Source organism: Parus major, chromosome 9 (assembly GCF_001522545.3).
Source record: "Parus major isolate Abel chromosome 9, Parus_major1.1, whole genome shotgun sequence".
In the NCBI taxonomy this organism is placed as follows: domain Eukaryota; kingdom Metazoa; phylum Chordata; class Aves; order Passeriformes; family Paridae; genus Parus; species Parus major.
The window spans coordinates 5,879,124-5,900,908 of record NC_031778.1 but is presented as its reverse complement, the minus strand read 5'-3'; the positions used below and the strand labels follow the sequence as shown (position 1 = coordinate 5,900,908).

The 21,785-nt window shown below is 42.8% G+C and overlaps 1 protein-coding gene across 7 annotated transcripts in view; it reads left to right on the top strand.

The window, feature by feature from the left end:
• The window catches only part of STAG1 (stromal antigen 1), a 154,170-nt gene extending 132,385 nt beyond the window's left edge, over nt 1-21,785 (top strand). For 6 of the 7 annotated variants that reach the window (XM_033516801.1, XM_033516800.1, XM_033516802.1 and 3 more), the window contains 12 exons: nt 952-1,044; nt 3,651-3,825; nt 4,574-4,713; nt 6,321-6,422; nt 7,883-8,031; nt 9,044-9,172; nt 12,503-12,708; nt 14,890-15,061; nt 16,995-17,105; nt 17,938-18,052; nt 19,382-19,462; nt 19,546-19,926. In XM_033516801.1, the coding sequence (XP_033372692.1) occupies nt 952-1,044; nt 3,651-3,825; nt 4,574-4,713; nt 6,321-6,422; nt 7,883-8,031; nt 9,044-9,172; nt 12,503-12,708; nt 14,890-15,061; nt 16,995-17,105; nt 17,938-18,052; nt 19,382-19,462; nt 19,546-19,569 (1,497 nt within the window). In that variant the 3' untranslated portion in view covers nt 19,570-19,926. Of the gene's footprint in view, nt 1-951; nt 1,045-3,650; nt 3,826-4,573; nt 4,714-6,320; nt 6,423-7,882; nt 8,032-9,043; nt 9,173-12,502; nt 12,709-14,889; nt 15,062-16,994; nt 17,106-17,937; nt 18,053-19,381; nt 19,463-19,545 lie in introns of all 7 variants that reach the window. The other variant, XM_015637464.3, reaches the window with a different exon arrangement.

The window sequence follows — 21,785 nt, the reverse complement described above, 5'->3', positions numbered from 1 at the left end:
CTGATGCATTCTGGGAGACATCTGTTCTCTGCTAAAAAAGGGTCATGTTTGTCAGTCATCTGGGAAGGCCCTGAAAATGGGGATGATACAGATTGATTGGTGAACAAAATACAATTTAAAACTTTTAAAAAGAGGCATCTTAATGCTGCCAAATGGAAGATTTATATCCAGGAAAAAAGAGAGGTGATTAATGGCAAGCTGTGGGTTAAAACAGAGCAGAGCTGTCCTACTGATTCTGTAATGGCAGGGTAATGCAGTGGCACCATGGCTGCATCATCAGAGAAAAACTGATCCAGGAGTAGGAAGGTGGAGTGCACAGACCTTCAGTGTCCATGTCAGCAAATCCCACTCACTCCATTGGAAGTGATGAGAAGTTCAGAGCTTTGGGAACACTCAGGGTGCTTGGGCATGCTGACAGTCCTATCTTGTGCTGTCAGCCAGCACAGGGAGAACATATGGACCACAAAAAGGCTCTGCAGTAAACACAGAGCAACGAGAGCTCGTGGCAGGAAACATAAGAAAAGCTAAAACCAGAACTGAGACACATGGGCTGAACAGCCAGCCTCAGTAAAACATTTCAGAAAGGAAAACACTGCATGTGCATTATGTAGGTTCTTCACATTTACTTGGAGGTTGTTCTGCAGGACATTCTCTCTTCCATGTGGAAGCTGAGAGGGCTACTCTGGAGGAAGGTCTGCAGAGCATGGGCCAACCATCCTGCTGTGAATTCATCACATTCCATTTAATTTGGGGTTCTCATTTTCTTCTCAGTGATTGGGTCTTCATCACTGTAAAACCAAGGGACAGTTTCTTTGTGTGTTCATTTTGAATAGCTTACTCTTTCACAGCTTTTTGTTGAATGTATGAAATCATCACCATTTCTGTATTTTGCTTCCTCTGAGAAACTTCTTACTAATTTTTTGATACTTTCTTTTTTAATGTTTTTTCCAGGAGGACTTGTTGGTTTTGAGGAAAACTGTGAAATCCTTCCTGGCTGTCTGCCAGCAGTGTCTATCAAATGTCAACACTCCAGTCAAAGAACAGGTAAAGAAAATGTCTGTCACACTCTTAGAAAAGTGTATGTGTTAAATTGTAGTAAAACTCAAGACAGCACTACATCAAACTTAAAGCAAAATCATCTGTGCTCCTGTCTAAATAAACCTGAAAAAACAGCCCAGAAAAGCAGCTGTATTAACAGAACTTCCAAAGCACAGCTCATGACAAATTAACTTTTGATTAACAGTAAAGAAAGATTATCTGGATGCTCAGGCTCATTTCCAGCCCTTGTAACTTCAGGCCTCTAACTCAGTCACCTCAGATGAAAGACTCTTCCTGTAAACCCTGGATTAAGAGATGGAAATAGGCACTTTGGGAGGGTGACTGAGACCTCAAATGGGCTGAATCTTTTTAGATTTTTTTCCATTGAATCAAAGGGTTTACTGAAATAATTAAGTCTGTCTCTGCAGGACACAGTAGCTGGTTTGTTAGCTGAAGTTATGTGAATATACCCTTGATTTACGTCAGTGACATTTTATTTGTCTACAAATGTCATTTCTATCAGACTTCCCCAGACTTTGTAAAGAACATAACTAATATCTGGCCTGTGTTTTTTGCCTGTGGTATTTAAAAGATAATACTTCTTTAAAGACTTGTATATATAATAAATATATATTATATATATATAATAAAGACTTACTTCTTTTAAAGATCTGCTTCGCATTTACTCTCTGTTCTTCAGGTTGCTAAATATAAACATTAAATGCTCAGAGATGTCAGTAGTTTATATATTTCTAAAAGACTTGTGTGTCATTGGCTTCCAGCAGATTTTACTTTAGTAATTGTTTTTTAATATTCAGAGTAGTTACTCTTGGCATATTATATGAATACTTTATGATGTGAAAATATTTTCTAGTTCCATGCAAATACCTCCCTTCCAGCTCAAGCTGGATCTGACGTCCTTCCTGCCTCAGCAAATGGCAAATGTTCTTTCCCATGCCTGCAGTGGGTTTGTTCTTGAGGGTGTATTAACATGGGCTTGTTCTCTTTCTTACTAGTGGCCACCATGGTTTTTTCATTGATAATTTAGACTTCTGTTTAGAAAGTCCTTTGCAGTTCCCAGTTGTGGGGACATTTTCAAGCCTCAGCCAGACAAATCCAAACCCAACCAGACCCAGACAGCAAGTGTCCCAGGCAGAATAGGCTGGATGGAGACTCCAGGCACCCCTTCCAGCTGACTCTTCTATGATTTGCTCTTGTTTTCTAACTCAAAAAGTATATTTCTGTGAGTGCAGGACTGCTACTTATTCCTCTTGTTTTACTGGATTCTTTTTGAGAGTCATGTGCAAATAGTATTGTCTCCCTACCATACTTGATCCTTACTCCAGACATTCTTCCCAGACAAAGTTGGTGTCCATATTAAAGGAAGAAAAAATGTATGAAGTATTTAGAGAAACAGGATTGAAACATTTCAACTTTTCTATGAGTGTTTGAGGGAAATAAATATCCTGTGACTAATCCAACTGCTGCCTTCATAATGGACAGAACTCAGCAGTGCATTACTCATCTGCTCTTTTTTCGAGGTCTGCATTAGGAAGAGCTTCAGTTCCATTGAGTATCAAGGGAGTTTAGAGCAGGTGAGATCATCACTGGAATGAATCACAGCCTTTTGCATCAAGGGGAGAAAAATCCCAAATAGCAACATCTGTTCCTAAGGCCTCAACAGAACATAGTTTACAATGATTTGCATCTGTTCTTGCCTGACTGTAGCTCATTCAGATTTTATAACATACTCCCAGAAATAAGGGAGCCACTAGGAAGTTCAGCATTTACAGATTTTTTTTATTTTTTTTTTTTTTAATTTGTAAAGTATTCAGAACCTAAGGTTAAAAATAGAGAAGCTATGCATAAAAAGACCTCTGAAAGGTGCTGAATGTCATCAAATGCAGACAGCTAGCTGTGAGACCCCAACAAAAGCCATTTGGGAGCAAAACAGTGTTATTGCCATGCAGGAATGGTCCCTTGGAAGACAGGAAGGTAGTGACAGCTGCCTTCTTTTCTGTCTCAGGTAATGAGGGTTTTACAGTAATGAGCATAAATCATGGACAATTCTGGCCAGGTTGGCTTTTGTCTGGATTTGAAAGCTGTGCAGATGAACTTGGTTCTTTTTTGCAAGAGCTGTTGATGAAATTCTGCAAGAATTTCCTTGCTGTGGCTGTTTGTCTGTATTTTTGGGGTCTGACAGTGACTCAGCTTGAATTTTTCCCTCAATGCTGTTCATATTTTTATTTGTTTGATTTTTTTGGCTGTTTATCAAAAGAGGTGTCTTCTCTTTACTACGAATTTGACTGCAGGCCTTGGATCAGAGGTACATTTAGAATTCTTTTCATGGAAAAGAAATGGAAGTTTAATATGGGTCATCTGGGACATGGAGAAGGTGATAACCACAGTTCCTAACCTAGGAACCAAAGGCACAGCATTCCAAATTAGAGTAAACCATTATGGAATACTTTTCACAGCACATAACAACTACACCTGAGAACAGTTTAAGAAGCTGTTTAATAATAGCAGGCAATATCTGGAAATTAGATCAAAGGTATTTTAAGTTTTCCTTACTTGACTTTTCACTGCATTCATTCTCTTTTGCCTTTCAGGCTTTCATGCTGCTCTGTGATCTCCTGATGATTTTTAGTCACCAGCTGATGACGGGAGGTCGAGAAGGGCTCCAGCCCTTGGTGTTCAATCCAGACTCAGGCCTCCAGTCAGAACTTCTCAGTTTTGTGATGGATCATGTGTTTATTGACCAAGATGATGAGAATCAGAGCATGGGTATGTTTAGCTTTTTTTCATAAAAGACACAGAAGAAAGGAGAAAATAGAATTTTCTGATCATTTTGTTCGGATGTTTTCAGAAGTATTCCTACTTTAATTTTGGAAGGTTTCTGCTCTGAAGTTTCTTTTATAAGTTGTGGAATATGCTTATATTATATGATAACTGAATTTAAGATTTTATCTGTGTAGTTTATTTTTCATTCACAGATGAAGTCTTGCATAGGGACTTAACACTTCTGGCATTGCCATTCAATGTTAATGCTTCTTACAACTGGATTTTACTTCCTGTTGTTCAGAGCCATTGATTTCACATCTGAAAATCCAAGGCATGCAGAAGTACTGGTGCTTCTGATTTTTCTTTTGTTAAATATTTATATAGCTTAGTCATGTTAATGAAGCCTCTCTGAATGTCCTGCATTTGAGAAGTTAATCAAGAGCATTCAGCAAGTGTTCGCTGTGGTCTTCCACAGGATATAGGAAATAAATGACTCAGTTCCATGTGGATTATATTCAGGATCCCCTTAGGACTGTGGAGAGCAGCCTTGGTCAGTGGTGTGTCATGTTCCTAAACTTCCCTGGAAGTTTTTAAGTAGGCAGGACCTAAGATTTATCACCTTTATCTCCGACAATCCTGCTTGCTTCATGTTGAAGAATTTATTTTTTTTTTCTAAAAGCTCCCCTTTGATAATGTTGTTTTAGAACTTAACAGTTACTTACAAACATTCTGTTGTTGATAATGCTTTCAGAGGGAGATGAAGAAGATGAAGCCAACAAAATAGAAGCTTTGCATAAGAGAAGAAACCTTCTGGCTGCCTTTAGCAAGCTGATAATTTATGACATTGTGGACATGCATGCAGCAGCAGATATCTTCAAACACTATATGAAGGTACAGGCCGTGCATCCTCCTGTTCTTACTGAGCCCAGTCTGCCAGGACTGTGGTTACAGCCCAAACACTCCTCAAAGCCTTTTCAGCTTTATTTGATCCTGTGTAGTAGTTTTTCCTTTCTAAATGACACCTGGCACTGAGCAGCAATGAGCAATGACCTCACCCTCTTTGTAGCACATAAGCTTTTAATTTATGACAGCACCGAAAGCTGGTCCTGAGGTGCTGAGTATTTCCAGAGAGGCCCACTCTATAGAGTTTCTTACCCTGCTCCTCAGATTCATCTCTAGAATCCCCAATAAATTACCTGTTCCATGTCATGTTCCACTGTCAGTCTCCCAGGCTTAGTGCTTGCCATGAGGCAGCAGAGCTCTTCTGAGAGGAGGTTGCTTTAAACAGGACAGCAGGGAAGAGAAGCTCTGTATGGTTGTGCTGTAAGTGGGTCTGTGGTAACTGAAGATCTTCTCAACTTTCACTGCTTCCACAGAGCTTTTAGGCCCAGTGAAGGTCAGAGGGACCTCTGCTCCTGCTGCCCCTGTACATGGGAGTATTTACCTGCCCGAACAGGCACCTCAGCAGTCCTGCCACTGACCCCTCAGGTCCTGTCCCTGCAGGGGATTGATCATCACAGAGGTGACAATTCAGGGGGAAGAACTGGAAAACAGAACAGGTCCTTTACTCTAGACACTGTTGGAGATGTTGATGTGAAACATAAAGGGTTTAACTTGAAGTTCTCTTCCTGTCCATCAGGCACACAGAGCACAATAAAATCCCTGGGACACACTGTAGCCATCAGTCAGGGTTAGTCTTGCTTAGGGATTGTTTGCCAGGGTGGGAGTTTGAAACTGGAGCTGTCACCATCCAGGGCGGTTCCCTCCCTGCTGCTCTAGGCTGGGCTTCTCTCCCCCTGCCCTTTCTTCTCTTAAAACTGGGGGAGCGGGAGAGGGAGAGAAATTTAATTTAAATTAGTACCAAAGAAGGCAAAAGCAGTATTTTAGAGGCAATAAAAATAGGTGACTACAAACACAGAGATATTGATGAGGCTGAAAGAACACTGTTGGGAAAAAGAATATATTCTCAACTTGGAATATGTAATGATAATACAGCTTTTCTACCCATATGGGCAGCACCATAGGCTGTGGCTTTCAGCAACCATTCTGTTAACATAAAGAGAAAGAGGACTCCATGCTGATTCATTCCTTACTCCACTTTCTGGCTTCAGTGAATTCCTTTGCCCTCAGTGTTCAAGGAGCTCACACCTGCCTCTTAAGAAGGTGTTGGATCAATGTCATATTGTTGCTTGGAATTGGCAGCTGTGGGTCACCTTCATCAAGTGCTTACTTTGGGGCAGGAGATGCTCTTTCATTTGGTTTTCAACATACTTGTTACAAAATACAATAAATACAGAAGTTCACTACCTTATCACAGGGTTCAGTTTAAATTTTCATACTGAAACATTGTCCCTCACTCACACCAAAAATCTGGATTTGAGCAACTGCTGCCTTTTCAAATCAAGAATTAAAAGTAATCTTTCTCTTGGGAAAACTGTAGGAAATTGTATTAGAGATGTGACTTAAAGTTCTGTTGTTTTTTTCACATTTTTTCTTAGTACTACAATGACTATGGAGATATCATTAAGGAAACTCTGAGCAAAACCAGGCAAATTGATAAAATCCAGTGTGCAAAGACACTCATTCTCAGTTTGCAACAGGTAAGAACATTGATTTTTTTTTTTTAGAAATGCCTCACTGCAAAAAGCCCTGGCCAGGATTTCCTCTGGTGCACTTTACAGGGAAGCAGAAATGCTGCAGTTCCTTAGGACATTTTCTTCGTTTTCCTGCTCTCCAGTTCAGGCTGTCACTGCTCCTTTGTCTCAGTAATCTCTGTCTCCATAGGCCCACACTGGCAAAGTTTGGGCACATAAAAATGGAAGGGAGGGAGAGAAGAGCCTTGGAGGCAATTTGGTCCAAGCTGATTCCTGGCATTTGTTTATTGATCCCGAGTCAACAGGAAGAATTAGCATGGCTTTTTCTTCTTAGCATTTGCTGAAGTAATGCATCTTCCTTATACTTTGTCTAAATACTGATGAATTTTTCAAATTTCAAGCTAATTAAATCTTCAATAGTGTTAGACATGTTTTTTCCTGGAAAAATTTGCTTTACATCAACTGTAAATTACTGTCTGGTGATGAAATCTATCAGCCAGCAGCACGAAGTGCACTAAATACCACTTAGGCCCTTGAAGTACCAGCTATAGCCATTTCACAGATAAATTACTTCCACTAATTAGATGTTCTCAAATGAGCTGGACCTCCCAAAATTCCTTCCTAAGGTTTTTCCTGTAGCAATCTGGAAGCTGAGAGAGATCTGTGCAAACCTGAGAAGAACAGATGTACTTCCAGAAGAATCAGGGAGTGTCAAAGCCACTCCTGTCTGTAAAACTTGGAGAGGAGGAAGCAGGTGCCACAGATCAATCAGCCTGACAAAATTCTGTGAAAAAGTAATGAGGAGCTCTTTGCAAGTGCCTCAGTGACAGGTAGCAGCCAGTGTGGATTTGTCAAGGAGGAATCCTGTCAAATTAAGCTGCTGTCATTAATTACATGGTAACAGAGCTTGTGGAGATGAGAGAAACAGTCGCTGTAATGCAGCCTGATTTAATATCATCACTGGCACTGGCTGCCAGGGTATTCTCAGCAGTGTAAATGGCACTGCCAGGAGAGGTGGAACTGGCTGGAAAAGCACTGAGCACTCCAATACAAAGGAGGCCCTTTGAGGCAGGAGTGCTGGGCAGACAGGCACTGAGGCTACAGTGGTGGAGCTGAACTTTTGATCACCAAATTCAAAGCACCTCCTGATCTGATGGGTGATGGAGGTGCTTAAGAGAACAGCACAAGAATGCAGGACCTTCTTGATGAGTTGGGGGAATAATAGATGGGATTCAGGGAAGGTGGGTGCAGAATTCCACCCAAATAACTCCACACAAGTACAAGATGGGGGACAGCTGGCAAACAGCAGTGGGGCAGAAGAAATTCTGGCAAGTGACAGGGACTATGTTATGTCTCTTCACAAAAAGACAGTCACAAAGGCCATTCTCAGGTGGAAAAGGTTTAGAGCTCAAGTCTTTCTCAATAAAAGTGTCTCACAGGTATCAACCTCTGAACTCTCTCTGCAGCTATTCAATGAGCTTGTTCAGGAGCAAGGTCCCAACCTGGACAGGACATCTGCCCACGTCAGTGGCATTAAGGAGCTGGCCAGGCGGTTTGCCCTCACTTTTGGCTTGGATCAGATCAAGACAAGAGAGGCTGTGGCCACACTACACAAGTGAGTGGTGGTAAATAAACTAGATTTTTATACTACTTCAGATTGAACTTCTTGTTTGGCATTCCCTTTCTAAAAGCACATAATCTCAACAGGCCATGGAATAATTATATATTTTTTTCTACTTTTAACTGGAGGGCTCTATATGTATGTAGGTAGAAAGGAAACGAACTAGCTGCTACCTAATTATTTCTTGGAATTTACTGACATGGCTATGTTTGTTTATCTCAGGTGGGTTGTGTCTAACGACTGAGGATGGTTCTTTGTTCCACACCACTGTGGATTCTGGAGGAACCAAGGGCTTTTATAAAAAGATACTCCAAAAATATTTTGGAAATAATTTAAAGTGGACTTGAACTTTTTATGCAGCTGCTGCATAGAAAAGTGTGGAAAGGTTCTGGTAAATTTAAATTATGACTTTGCCATGCTATAGAAAAGTTCAGGTGCTAAGGTCTGCAGTGTCAGAGACTCAGTTGGCTTGGTCAGGATGCACCAGATACTGTCCTTAGCCAGGCAGGAGTCAGGGGACACTCGTGCCTTGCTGGGTGAGGGAAGGGAGAGTGTTCTCTTTAGTCCCAGATGACAAAGCAGAGCTGAGTGTGTCCCTGCTCTGGGATCTCAGTTCTCTCGCTCTGGCTGCAGAGGTTGGCTCCTGTTTGATCTGACACATTCCATGGAACTTCTGCCCCTGGGCTGCACCTGCCCAGTTCCCACACTGGGCAAGTTCTCTCTTAGAGGGGGACTGGCCATGTGCTTATCTGAATGGGGGCCTCACAGATCCACAGGGAACTCTGCATTCCCCTTTGTCCAAAAGCAGCTGTTTGCTAGTAGTGGGGAATAACGTTGTAATGGGATCTGAGGGTACAAACAGTTTCATCACAGCTCAGATTTGGGGCAACTTGTTTGGTTTCCAAGTTGGCTTTTTTTGCTTGCTTTTTTGGTGTTTTGGGGTGGGTTTTTTTCAGCGGTAACACTGTTGCAAATGTCTGAACATGTTAATATTTCTGTACTATAGAGATGGCATAGAGTTTGCCTTCAAATACCAGAATCAGAAGGGACAAGACTATCCACCTCCTAACCTTGCTTTCCTGGAAGTCCTTAGTGAATTTTCTTCCAAACTCCTGCGGCAGGACAAAAAGACTGTGTAAGTAATGCTCTGTTTTCTTCCTCGGCCTCTGTTAATCCCTGCAGTGTGGGTTTTAGCTCTCTCCTTTGAGGTTTCTACAATCTAACCAGGGCTGCAGAAAGTCCCTTTGAGACATTTCACATATATACTTACTTGTCCTTTATGTCTTAAAGTAATAAAAATAAATGGGAAAAGAAAAATCAGACCCACTAATGAGGTGAATTTGAGATATTCCAAAACAATGTTTAAAATTTCTCATGGGGTGTTGAAAATAAAAAGTCCTTTTTTAGGCTAGAAGAAAAGAAATTAAACATTAGCAGTGCAGGGAGTTTACAGGCTGTCACTACTGCAGTAACAGCTGTTTCCATCGTATATTTACATAAATTGTAAACCTATACATGTTTCTTTTAATATATTGGAAGAGGACTCCATTCAAACATCAGCCAAGCACTATGTGCCCTGTGTGGAACTGAATTCACTGAATAACTTTATGACCAGTTTAAAAGTGCAGTTGCCAGATCTGCTGATTTATGATTGTAGGTGTCTTTCCAGTCAGTTCTGTGGCCACACTGAGTGTTAGTCAGAAAGATAACTGGAATGACCTCAACTGACTCTGTCAGACCTTGCTGTGAAGATTTGACAGATGTTTTTCTGTAAAGACATTTCTTTTCTGTTAGGGTTCACAACTATGAACATTACAGCTTTATCTGTTCAGTAAAAAATGTAGCTTGGTTAACTTTGTATATTTTTTAATGTGTACACACTTGAACCAATTTCATTTTTTTCATTGTATCAATAATTTCTCAATTCAGCAAACATTGTAAGACAAATAGTTACATGAGCTAGGGAATGGGATGATCCAGTTAGGCTGTCTTGGTACTCCATTTGTACATCCACTCTTCTTTGTTATATCCTGGAATCTTGTCAGCCTCTATCCTGTTCTTCAGGACAGAAATTAAGGATAACAGGATTTTATAGTTTGTCTTCCTAGGTGAACAGTAGATTTTCCTGCATGATGGTCTCAGTGCCACTGGCCTGTTTCCTGTTGAATTTAGTGAAGTTTAGCCTTTCCAGCAGAGTTGTCCCTTCCACAAGTTTCCAGTGTCTGATATTTAAAGTTACATCATGCTGTCCCTTACAGCTTCTGTTAACCTGAGCCTTCGAGTGAAATTCAGTTCTTTGGGACATTTTATTCTTTCACCTTGTTGCCATTTAAATTCTTTCTTAAAGGTTCCCCTGCCCACATATACAGCTGCAGGCTGCTCCTGCAGGGCTATAAGGATTGCTGTGGTGGAGTATCTATACCTGAGCTATTGACCCCAGCTGAATCTGATGATCATGAAAAGAAATAGGTCCTTTATGGCCTGATTTCTCTGATCTGTGCCAGACTCTGTGTTGGGATGAGTTCAGCCTCGCCCCAGACCCTACAGGCTGTGGTGACCATGACACAACTTGCTGACATGTAGGGATTCTGTGGAGGTGGCTCCACTCCTGCCCAGAGTGCTCCACTGACAGGACAGTACTGGGATGCTGGATTTGCCCTTTCCTGCAGCTCCTCCAATCCATAGGGACCTCTCTCCCACCACAGGGGCTGCCTGCATGCAGGAAGGTCCGTGACCACCATCTGCTGGAGAAGTCCCATTTTTGGGATCCCTTCCTTCCCTCCCTGCCCAGAGGCCCTCCCCAAACTCAGCAATGGCCTCTTGTTTGCAGCCAGAAGTGTCCTGGAGCCCCCAGTCTCAGGTACACATGGATGCCCACATTCTCTAGTTTGGCTTCCCTACCTCAACCCCCAAATCATTGCAGGTGTTGGGGCATTGGTCCAGAACACCGTTCCTGGCAGGGTCCAGCACACGCTGCTGTTCCACAGGGCTTCTGCTTCCTTCTGCTGGGCAGCTGGTTTTTTACTTTGGGGCTAGAAAAGGGAGAAGCTTCCAGTTTGAGAGTGAAGCAGCAACATTGATTTAATTTAATTTTCCTAGCCTGTTAATATGGTTACTCATTTTATGAGTAACTTCAGAACTGGTGATAGCCATTTATGGATTTATTCTAATCTATGGATTTCACATAAAGCTGTTCATGTAAGGTGCCAGACTCATACAGCTGGAGAAAAAAAAATTTGTACTAACACTGTTACAAACCCATTAAGGCAGATACAGGCAGGGAAATCCTGAGGAACTAATGCAGGACAGAATAGAGGAGATTGTCCTTGGAGGCACTTATTTCAATTTATTTATCTCAAAGATACAGTTGACTTAGTCTGGACACTGACTAGTGAGTGTCAGGTCAGAGCCTCAGCATAGTGTTCTCACTTCTGGAAATTCAGAACTGATAAGAACTGCCAGTGTGAAGCTCCCCCAGAATGCTGAGCAGAAGATGTTTCAAGTTTGGCATCCGGGCAGGAAAGAGCTCCCAAGTGGTCTCATATTCATCCTTCACAATTTGACCATAAACATGCAATCTGATTCTATAAATACAAACTGGAGGCAGAAAAACTTCTTACTTTCCAAGACTCTTCTGCAGGTAGGTTCTCTAAAGCCGTGAAGCACTCAAGTGGCACAATTTGGTACCATAAAATAGGGAATGCACAAAGAATTTCCCATTACTGCCAGGTTTGGGAGTTAATATACACATGAAAAAGGGAAGGAGGAAACATTGACAATATTCAATAAAACAGCAGACAGGAACCTGCTGTTTCTTGAACAAAGTTACATCATTCATTGAATAAAAAAACTGATGTGATTGTTACCCTGGCATGAGCAGTGTGTTCTGGAGCCTGTTCTGGAGCAAGCTCCAAGCTGCCATGAGCTAACAGAGGAAATCCCTGCTTTTCCAAGTGGAATATGTGAAGCTGATTCCCACTGCTGCCAACCTGGCAAAGTGGTATTAAAGGAAATTGTGACTGAGGGGTGCAGGAAGTGATGCTGAAGTACCTGAGCTCTCTTACCAAACTTCTGAATGTTTGCAGCCTGAAACATACTAGAATTACATTTAAGTAGATTTGCATGTTCATTTTAGAGGTGACTTCTAAGTTCATAATTAAATAATCAATGGAAAAAGAAAACAGTTCCTATGGCCTCCAGACCAGGAAGGAGTTTTTGACTCCTCTTTTCAGTTAACACTTGTGCATTGGACTTCTCATGGCAGTGGACCAGGTCTTTCAGGTTTTTTTGGAAAAATAAATGCTTGCATTTGACTAACCCATTTCTCTTGTTCCAGGATGCCAAAGGACATCCTGCATCCTGGCAGCTGCGGCTCTCATGCAGCCTGGCTGCTGACACAGTGACCATATCCAGGTGTCTGTGGGGAGATTGCTGCTCCTCAGTACTCCCTGTATTTCCTTTCCAGGCACACCTACTTGGAGAAGTTCCTGACAGAGCAGATGATGGAGAGAAGAGAGGACGTTTGGCTGCCGCTGATCTCGTACCGGAACTCACTGGTGACAGGTGGCGAGGACGACAGGATGTCTGTGAACAGCGGCAGCAGCAGCAGCAAGGCCTCCTCTGTGAGGAACAAGAAGGGCCGACCCCCCCTCCACAAAAAGAGAGTGGAAGGTTGGTGAGGGGGTGCAGGGCTTTGTCATTCTGGACACTCAGGAGAGAGGGATTTACGATTTAATTTAAAATTTTACGATTTTAGTTCATGCAGAAATAGGTGATACATTCTGGATGTGGCCAGAACCAAGGCAGCTGTTGTACAGATTCTGTCAGGCCTGGGCATGTCTTTAGGTGAAATACCACCACAGCTCCCTGTTCTTGTTTGTCTTGTCCAAAACTGGCAGTCAGAACTGTTTAGTTCCATTATGCTGGTGGAAGAGGTGTTTGTGAAGTTACCTGTTCTTTCTCACTCCTGGATTGCTGGGATTCTGCCTGTGCTTCCCTCTGGGCAGTTGTTCATTCTCAGGGATTTGGAGCAGATTGCAGGCAAAAATTCTGATAACAGATCTCTGTTGTTGCAGAGCCATTAGGGAACATTAAAAAGATACCATTTTTATTTAAAATTGTACTGCTATGTAGTGTTGTCTGCATTTACTCTTTCTGGGGCCTCTGATACGTTCATCAGGAGTCTGGCTGTGATAGCAAATTTCTTACAAGGCTGCATCTGTTCCTGGTCAATCTGTACAGGTGATGTAGTGTGGACTTTTGTGAATACTAATTTGTTGTTCCACTATGCAGTAGATGTGAGTAGGATTTAAACTTCAAAAGCTTTTCCAAGGTCAGTATCTATGACAGTAACCCCTCAGTAAGGAATCTAGTGCCCATTTGCCTGAATATACAGCAATTTCCCAAAATATTCCTCAAAAGTTTGCCCATACAGCCAGGTCCATTCTCCACTGTGGTTTATGTTGAGCAGTCCCTGCACCAAGTCCTTTCATTTCTCACAGCCAGCCTCGAGTGTAGGTAGATAAAACACTGGCTTCTTTCTTCAGGCACTGTTTTTCTTCTTTCAGGATGCCAAGATTTTCACAGAATTCAGTTACTGAGGTTTTCTTCTTTCCTCTTGTTGCCATTGTCATTCTATTGTAATTTTTTTTTTTTTTTTTTTTTTTTTTACCCTGGGAGGTGTAGTAGAATCTTTGCTTCCCAGTAAGGCAAATCTCAGTATTAAGATGCAGTTTTTAGGCTTTGCTTACCTCATACTCTTTTGTGTCACCCTCTTTCAGTGATCAATAGAAGGGAGAATTGATTTCCAACACTTCCCATTTGAGAATCTCCTTTTTTTCTGTTTCTTTAATTTCCACTCTAAAAGATCTAGAACAGGAGAAAGGTCATTGCAGAAACTACTGTGGCATCTAAGAACCATATCCAATCACTTCTGGTTCTTTTCTCACCTAAATCCAGCACAGACCAGCTTGGAGAACATTCCCTCTTGATTCTGAGAGGAAATGTGCTCTGTGACATTTCTTGACAATTCCTTAAGAAAATCAATAGGTTTTTAAAAAATAATCCCTAATATAAAAATGATTCAAAAATAAATTTACGAAATAGACAGCTTTTCAGACAACATTTATGCCTAAAGGGTAGTAAAAGGCAATAGAAGAATGAACAGATCCAAAGAGATCCCCATCTACTTTTCTCACCACACATTTCCTGTTAGTAAATCTGTGATCTTGTCATCTCCCGTCTTTCACTCCAGTAACAGAATTTTTCTTATGTGTCTCTGGCTGCACTCTTCCTGCTCTAACCCATTCTCAAGTCCTCCCTCTTCCCTCCTCTCTGCTTTGCTCCCTTCCCAACATAAGCACAGGATCCCAGCTAGACCTTCAGTCATCTTTATCTCATTTTTATCACTGAGTAAAGTGTCCCCTTCCTACTCCAGTCCAGTGGTTCTGACAATTCTAAAGATCTGGACTGACCAGATTTTGGGGTTTGTGCTCCACATTGTCTTAGTGTTTAACTGTATCTTGTTTGCTATAGGTGCATGAGATTAACAGTCTCCAATTATAAACTCAGGAACTGGGAATTACCTTGGTTGTTTATGTTCAAGATACCCAGCAGTTGAGGGTGTGCTGCAGTATGACTTCGTTTGCAATGGGGTTTGTGTTTGTTCCCTTTAAATTGTTGTTATTGCTGGGAATAAGGGGTAATAATACTTAAAAGAACAGAATCTAAAATCAGAACTGAAAATCTTATCATTCCAAGCATTTATCCAGGTGATCCCTTAATGCACACTTGTTTGAATACTGCCCTGCATGTGGTCAGAAATTAGCAGTGATTTCAGTGTTCTCTCTCTAGATGAGAGCCTGGAAGGCTCCTGGCTGAACAGGAATGAGAACATCCATACTCCAGGGGCACTGCAGGCACCTCAGCTCACCTCCACTGTCCTGAGAGAGAACACCAGACAAATGGGAGAGCAGATCCAGGAGCATGAGTCGGAGCAGGGATCTGAACAGGATTTTTTACACAAGTAAGTTGGAATTTCACCATCAAATACAGTCAGCCAGGCAAAGGAATTGCTTGTGGTTTATAGTGATATTCTTAGCCTGTGGCTTCAGAGATGCAGTGTTGATTTGCAAAGCCACCTGGAAATGCCTTGACTAAGCTCAGCAATACTTGGATTATCTTCAGGTCACAGGAAAAATATCTTGTAATGAAATAATAGTAGAAGTTCCTTATGTTAAATCTCAGAGCATAGCCATGCAGTTCTGGTTAAATCCTCCTAGTCCTTGTGTCCCAACTGGGTGGAACTGTTTCTTTGGAAGACCTGTACATACTGTCTTTTCTTTCCCCCTTCCTGATAGCAGAGTTAAGGTTCTCCTGACACCCTGACTAATTCCTTCTGGATTTCCAGCTGCTGTGCTAGTAATTCCTGATTTGGGTAATTGCCCTAAATTATATATTCTTTTTGTCCCTTTGCTCCCATCTTATCACCTCCATTTAGAGAGAAAACATTGGTTGGTTTCTGTCAGTGATTGCTTGGCTGTGGGTGTTGGCAGCAGGTGTTGCCAGGATGCAGCAGGTGAGCACAGGCTGGTTGTGGGTCACAGGTTGGTGACCCTGGCTGGACACAGCAGCACAGCCCAGGCAGAGCCCAGGTCACATCTTCCCAGAGCATCTTTCCTCCTTGGTCCCACAGCTAGGGAGGGCTGCACTCATGGCTCCTACTTGCCTTTCTGAGGTTAAGTATTTACCTCCTATCTCCTGCCTTCCCAGGTGGGGCCATAACTTTAGGTGATGGGGAAGATGTTGAGGCTTTCAGTTACTCCTTAAGAATTTTCTACTCTGCAGTAAAACCAGACTAAACTTAGAACTTCCTTTCTGTCCCTCTTTGATCCCACCCTTGGCCCAGCTGAGTCTGTGACCATTCCATTGCTCTGGAAGTGGGACAGCTTCCCAGTGCTGTGGTTTCCTCTCAAGCCTGATGAGCAGCCAGCCTTAAGCTGTGTGAGACCCTTCCATGTTCCTGGGGGAGCTGAGCAGGCTCTTGCCCAGCACTGGAGCCCCTTTTTCTTTGTCTCAGGCCGTGCTGTGAGCACAGAACGGTGAAGCCAGGGCAGAGAGCACCTCTCTTCTCCCTGCAAGAGTGGGATTCCAGGTGGGAGTTCCCAGTGTGAACTGGCAGTGGGGAATGGGAACCCTTCCTGTTCAGCCCTGGTTGGCTGTCACATGTCCTCCAGGTCAGCTTAGGAGAGCTAACACTTGCCACAGCTACAGAGCTGCTTGAACTGACAGGTTAATCATATTCAGGTTTGGTTCTAGGCTGTTTTCCTGTGGGTTATCCCAGTTTATCCTGTCAGTCTTATTAGGGTGCAAGGGTGCATAGTACAGTAAAACCTGGTGCTGCTCCAGAAGAGCTGCACACAGTTTGCTGCTGTTTCCTTGTGCTGCACCACACAAACTGAAGCAGAGGCGTTGTTGGTTGATGGCATCAGCAGTGCAGCCTGGAAGGTATTTACACATGGGTGAGGTACTGGCCCTTAAGTTGATCAGGGTATTAGTGTAAAAAACATTTGGTTTTCATATTGTGTGACATTTTTGTCAGTTACTATTTTGAATCCATTCTTGGTCATATTTTGCCTCATCTGCTTCAGTGAAGTACTATTTAATAATAATAAACTTTAGAGGTGCTCCTGGTCCAGGTGCCTGCCCCTAATGAAGGAACAATGTCAGTGTTTCCATACCTGCTTTTATTACAACAGTTAATTGATTTTTTTGTGCACATACAGTGAAAGGAGACAGACTCTGGAAGGGAATCCAGAAGATGTGTACAATGATGGATAGAAGTTAATTATCCTAATATGAAGCATGACCAGACACAGAACTTGAGAGAGAAACTGCCCCAAAATAGGCAGCTCAGAACTATTACTGCTGTCAGTCCTAACTTACTCCCTGTGTGTCAGTCCCCAGATGCAGATCTCGTGGCTGGGCCAGCAGAAGCTGGAGGATCTCAATCGAAAGGACAGGACAGGAATGAACTACATGAAAGGCAGAAGTGGCGTAAGGCACGCAGTGTAAGTGCTCACAGCCTGCTGCCTTCAGCAGAACCATGTGCAAGACAGCACAGTGAAATTTTACCTTTCCTGCTGGTTGCAAATCATTTCTGTGCCGTGTCACCCTCGTGGTAAAGGTAGGGGGACAGTTTGTAGTGCTGGGATGGCTCCAGCCCAGCACTGCCATTCTCTGACTGTGGCCAGGCCCAGTGACAGGGTGCAGTTCCCCATGCCTCTGTCCCAGCCTTCAGCTGCTTCCATATCAGAGGGGTTCCATGATTTGTGTGCTGTGTAATTCCCTGTGAGCTCTGCCCACGAGCCTGTTCCTGTGTCTGTGCTCTCCATCCTTTTTTTGCCAAGGTGTCCCCCTGTGCAGTAACGGAGGAAATACATGTGGGTGAACACTGGGGCACCACATGCTCTGTGCTGATCCCACCGAGTCCTTCAGCAGCGGGGCTGGAATCCTTACAGCTTTTGGAACTGGGCTTGAAGGCACTGCTGCAGACTCAGGGTTTTACCAGTGACCCTGGCAAACAGTGTCATTCCTCCTTGGTAAAAGGGCAGGCAAACACAAGAGGAATTACTGCCCTGTTCTTGTTGGGGACAACTTTAACTACTGGTCATAGTGCTGTCAGTGGGACCTGCTGCTTTAGCCTGGGCCAGGGCTTGGGGGAGGGGAGTTTATGTGCAGTTTTCCTCCTGTTGGTATTACAGAGAGCCTGTTGGCTTTACCCTCAGCATCAGGGTTTGAGTGAAGGCATTAAATGATAGGATTTGAGCATTATTTTCAATGACAAAGATCAAGGCTGGGAAGTTTTTCTGTTTGGAAATGACTCTCTCTTTATTTAATCAGACGAGGTCTAATGGAAGATGACGCTGAGCCCATCTTTGAAGATGTAATGATGTCCTCACGAGGCCAGCTAGAGGACATGAATGAAGAATTTGAGGACACAATGGTCATTGATCTGGTCAGTAAATCCTATCAATGGCAATTTAAAACAGTTAAAAGCTAATTTTAAAGGAATTTTAGAAGTGTAAACAAAAATTTCCAGAATTTTGAGCCCGGCCTCCGGTTGTCTGAATGTTAGAGTGAAAATGATGTGAGCACTTCCCAGAGCCTCCAGCTGCAGGCTCATGCCCAGGGGGTTTGTTCCATAGCCACACAAGGAGCATTGCTTTGTGCTCCTTCTCCCCAAGACTCTGTTCTTGGGCAGCTGCAGGCAGCAGCAGCATCACACACCTGGAACTGGTCAGCCTGCAAGAATCAGGTTATGAGTTACAGGCTGTGCTAACACAGCTCTTTATGCAGCCACGATGTGTCAGACTGGCACAGCCAAGGGGTCCCTCTCTCTCCCTTTTCTGGTTAGTTTGATTTTGAGGAGGTGGGCTGGACAGGGTATCCTTACTTGAGGTCTCAGTAGGGCACAGCTAGAGTCCTGCTGGCACAGCAGGAGGGAGCACAGGCACTGGTATGTGGGTGGGAGTTTCTTCAACAGGAATTGCTCCCAAACAGGTCCCATTATCAGTGGCAGCCTCAGTCCCTTCCAGTACTGCGCTGACTGCTGGGAGAAGTTCCTTGCAGCACTTAGAACCTTACCTGGCCTCCCCTCTGGAACGACTGCTCCCTTGTAAAATGGGATAAAGGAGCAGTTTGCTTTACACACCTCACCATTTTTATGCCTTTCTGTTTCTCCTTTCACATCCAAACAACAAGCCCTAGATTATATTAGGACTAGGCTACAGTCTCTTGGGAAAGGCTACTGTATGCTCAGGTTATTGCCAGCACTCATATGATTACCAAGTAAGTAACATCCAAGGCAAGGAAACGAAAGAACTGATCGAGCTGGTGAGGCTTACATTTACTCTTGTGCTCTTGGGGGAGGAAACCATCAAGGGTTTAAGCCTCAGAAATGTTCCAGTATCTTCAGTACCCTTTTTATTGGTAAATCCATTTTTGACCACGTCAGAGTTCAAGTTTCACTATGAACTTTAAAGTATAAAGACAGTTAAGAGGGAGTTTCTGTGCAGTCTGGCCTAGTCCAAATACAGAAACATCCTTAAGTCAGCAAGAGCCTTGGGCAAGTCCTTAACTGTGAGCACAGACTTAGAATTAGAATCCCTCAGCTTTTACCCCATTCTTTCAATAACAAAGAATTGAGAGAGTGCTGTCCTGTCAGGGCCCACATTTGCCCCAGAGGTTTTGTGGCACTGGGAGGGAAGGTGAGGGCAGGCACAGGTGGCCCTGTGGCTGGCAGGGCTCCCTGTGCCCCGTGCTGTTCCAACTCCCGTTGTTGCAGCCGCCGTCGCGGAACCGGCGTGAGCGCGCGGAGCTGCGGCCAGACTTCTTCGACTCGGCAGCGATCATCGAGGACGATTCAGTAAGGCCTGCCTTGTTGTGCTTGCTTTCAGCTCTGCTCTTGTCCCAGCCCATGTAACCGCTGTCTTTTCCCCCCTTTTCCAGGGATTTGGCATGCCCATGTTCTGAAGTCTGGCGAAGACCTTTTACAAACTTGGAACTCTATTGTTTAGAGCTAGAGGCCTATATACTGTGATAGCTTGTATGAAAACCACATTTTTGATGTGATACGGTTTGATTTTTAACCAAATGATTGAGGTCAACCCCTTGGTGTAGGGACGGAGAGAAGAGGAGCTTCTTAATGACACACGGGAATGTTGGCCAATCCAGTCACCTCAGAAGGGCTGACCTAAAAAATCATTTGTATCCCTGTTCTTGACTGTCCTAATACGGATTTTTTTTTTTTTTCTGTATGAGGAGGAAGTTTTAAATTGTTAAGACAGCTGTCAAAATAAACACTGTTCTACATATGTTTTCTGAAAACAACATTGAGTGAAAACAGAACTTTTTAACTTTATTTTTCTGCTGTACAATTTAAAACAGTTTTAACATTTGCCTTTTTATGTTTTCAAAGCTAGCCATTTTTATTAAACCTATGCCTATCAGCCACTGACTAGCAAGGCTGCTGTAAGCAGGTCGTTCTGGCTACGGAAAAGTGTTTTGGAACACACTGGATTTGATTAACATTATGGTACGCTTATGTCCTCTCATAGACATGGAGAAGAACACTCTCAGAGAAGAGGTTAGAATTCTAATGATGTGCATCTCTGCCAAAAAATTTCAGATTCTGATATGATAAACCCAGATTTTATACTCTTGAGAAGATTTATTTTTATTTATAATGGGACATAAAGTAAGAGATGTCCATGAAGCCACTTTTCCAACAGATGCTGTGTAACATTCATTTTATATAGCACATGGGGACACAAAAACAGTAAATTTTCTATTGGTACTTGCTCTGTGCATTTTTAGCAACTTATACCAGCAAATAAAGTATTCTCAGTAAAACACACAAACGGTTCTCAAGTAATCACTTTGCTGTTTTTACTACCTACTTCAAGCCTGCCAACACAAGGTACATAAACAGCAACTTTCCTATTAAAAAAAAAAAATAGTTCAAGGGTGGGGGAAAGGATCACTTTAGCATACTAAAAGTAATTTTAACTGTACCATAAAACAGAGTCTACTTTCCATGCCGTAAATACCCTTTTCTGCTATTTTTGTAAATTAATTTTGCCAGTTAGAAGTACTGTATGTGCTGCATAGAAATTTGTGCTTAGATGGTGAAGTTCTTAAGCTTACAATGGAATACAGCTACATTTTCAGTGTTAACTGTGCATATTGAGAGTAATTCTTTGGAAAAAAAAAATATGATTTTTCAAAAAAGCTAAAAACGTCAAAAAAAAATCCAAAAAACCCCCAAAACATTCTCAGCTAATTCATTGTACTAAAATATTTTTCAATGTCTTCAATAATTTGGAATTTCATTATGCTTCGATTTTATGACTCGACATAGTAGCTGCTCCTTACCCAGCCTGGCCTGGCACCAGCAGTGCTGGCCTTCCACAGCTCCACATCTCCAACAATTGGCCCCAAAACCTTCATCTTTCTGCACTCAGTATCAGTTGAGATACAAAGCAGACTGACCCACTTGGAGCACAGCAGTTTCAGAGGTGCTTTAGTTTTAGCAGCTGCAGAATAATCACGGAGCTGTTTTCTGTTTCAAGCTTACTGGACACCAGCCCAACCCCTCAGTGCCCAGCATGGGCAGGGAAAGAGCCCAAATTCACCCAGCCCAGCACCTCACCCAGCTGAGCTTGGCTCTCACAACACGTGCAGTTCTCAGACACGGTTGCCAAAAATGTTTGACCAGGTAATTCAGCCATTCCTTAGTGTGGGTTGGGGATGTATTGATCCCAAGAAGTAGCTGGAACTTTATAAACCCTCTTACCTCCTTCTGTGCACCCCCACGGCTTGGGGGCAGGAATGGCTGCAGGACCTGTCCCAGGATCCCAGTGAGCATGGTGGCACAACAGATGCTGCCCAGTTTGAGTCAGAGTCTCAGACAAACCTTGTGCTTCACAGTCCTCTGTGTGGAAAACTGATTCCTAATTTAACATTGTAGAATACTGTATAACAAACATTTATTATCATGGTACCTGCAATGGGTCTCCAGTTCAGTTTGCAGTCAATAGGTTTTTGTATTATGAGTGTCTCCTTGATTGGTTTTGCTAGTAATTCTGTAAATTGTACATTTACAATATGAGGTTTTTTTTTTTTCCTTTTGTACAATTTAAAACTGATGCTTCACCTTTCATTTAATAAACTATTCAAAATCATGAGTA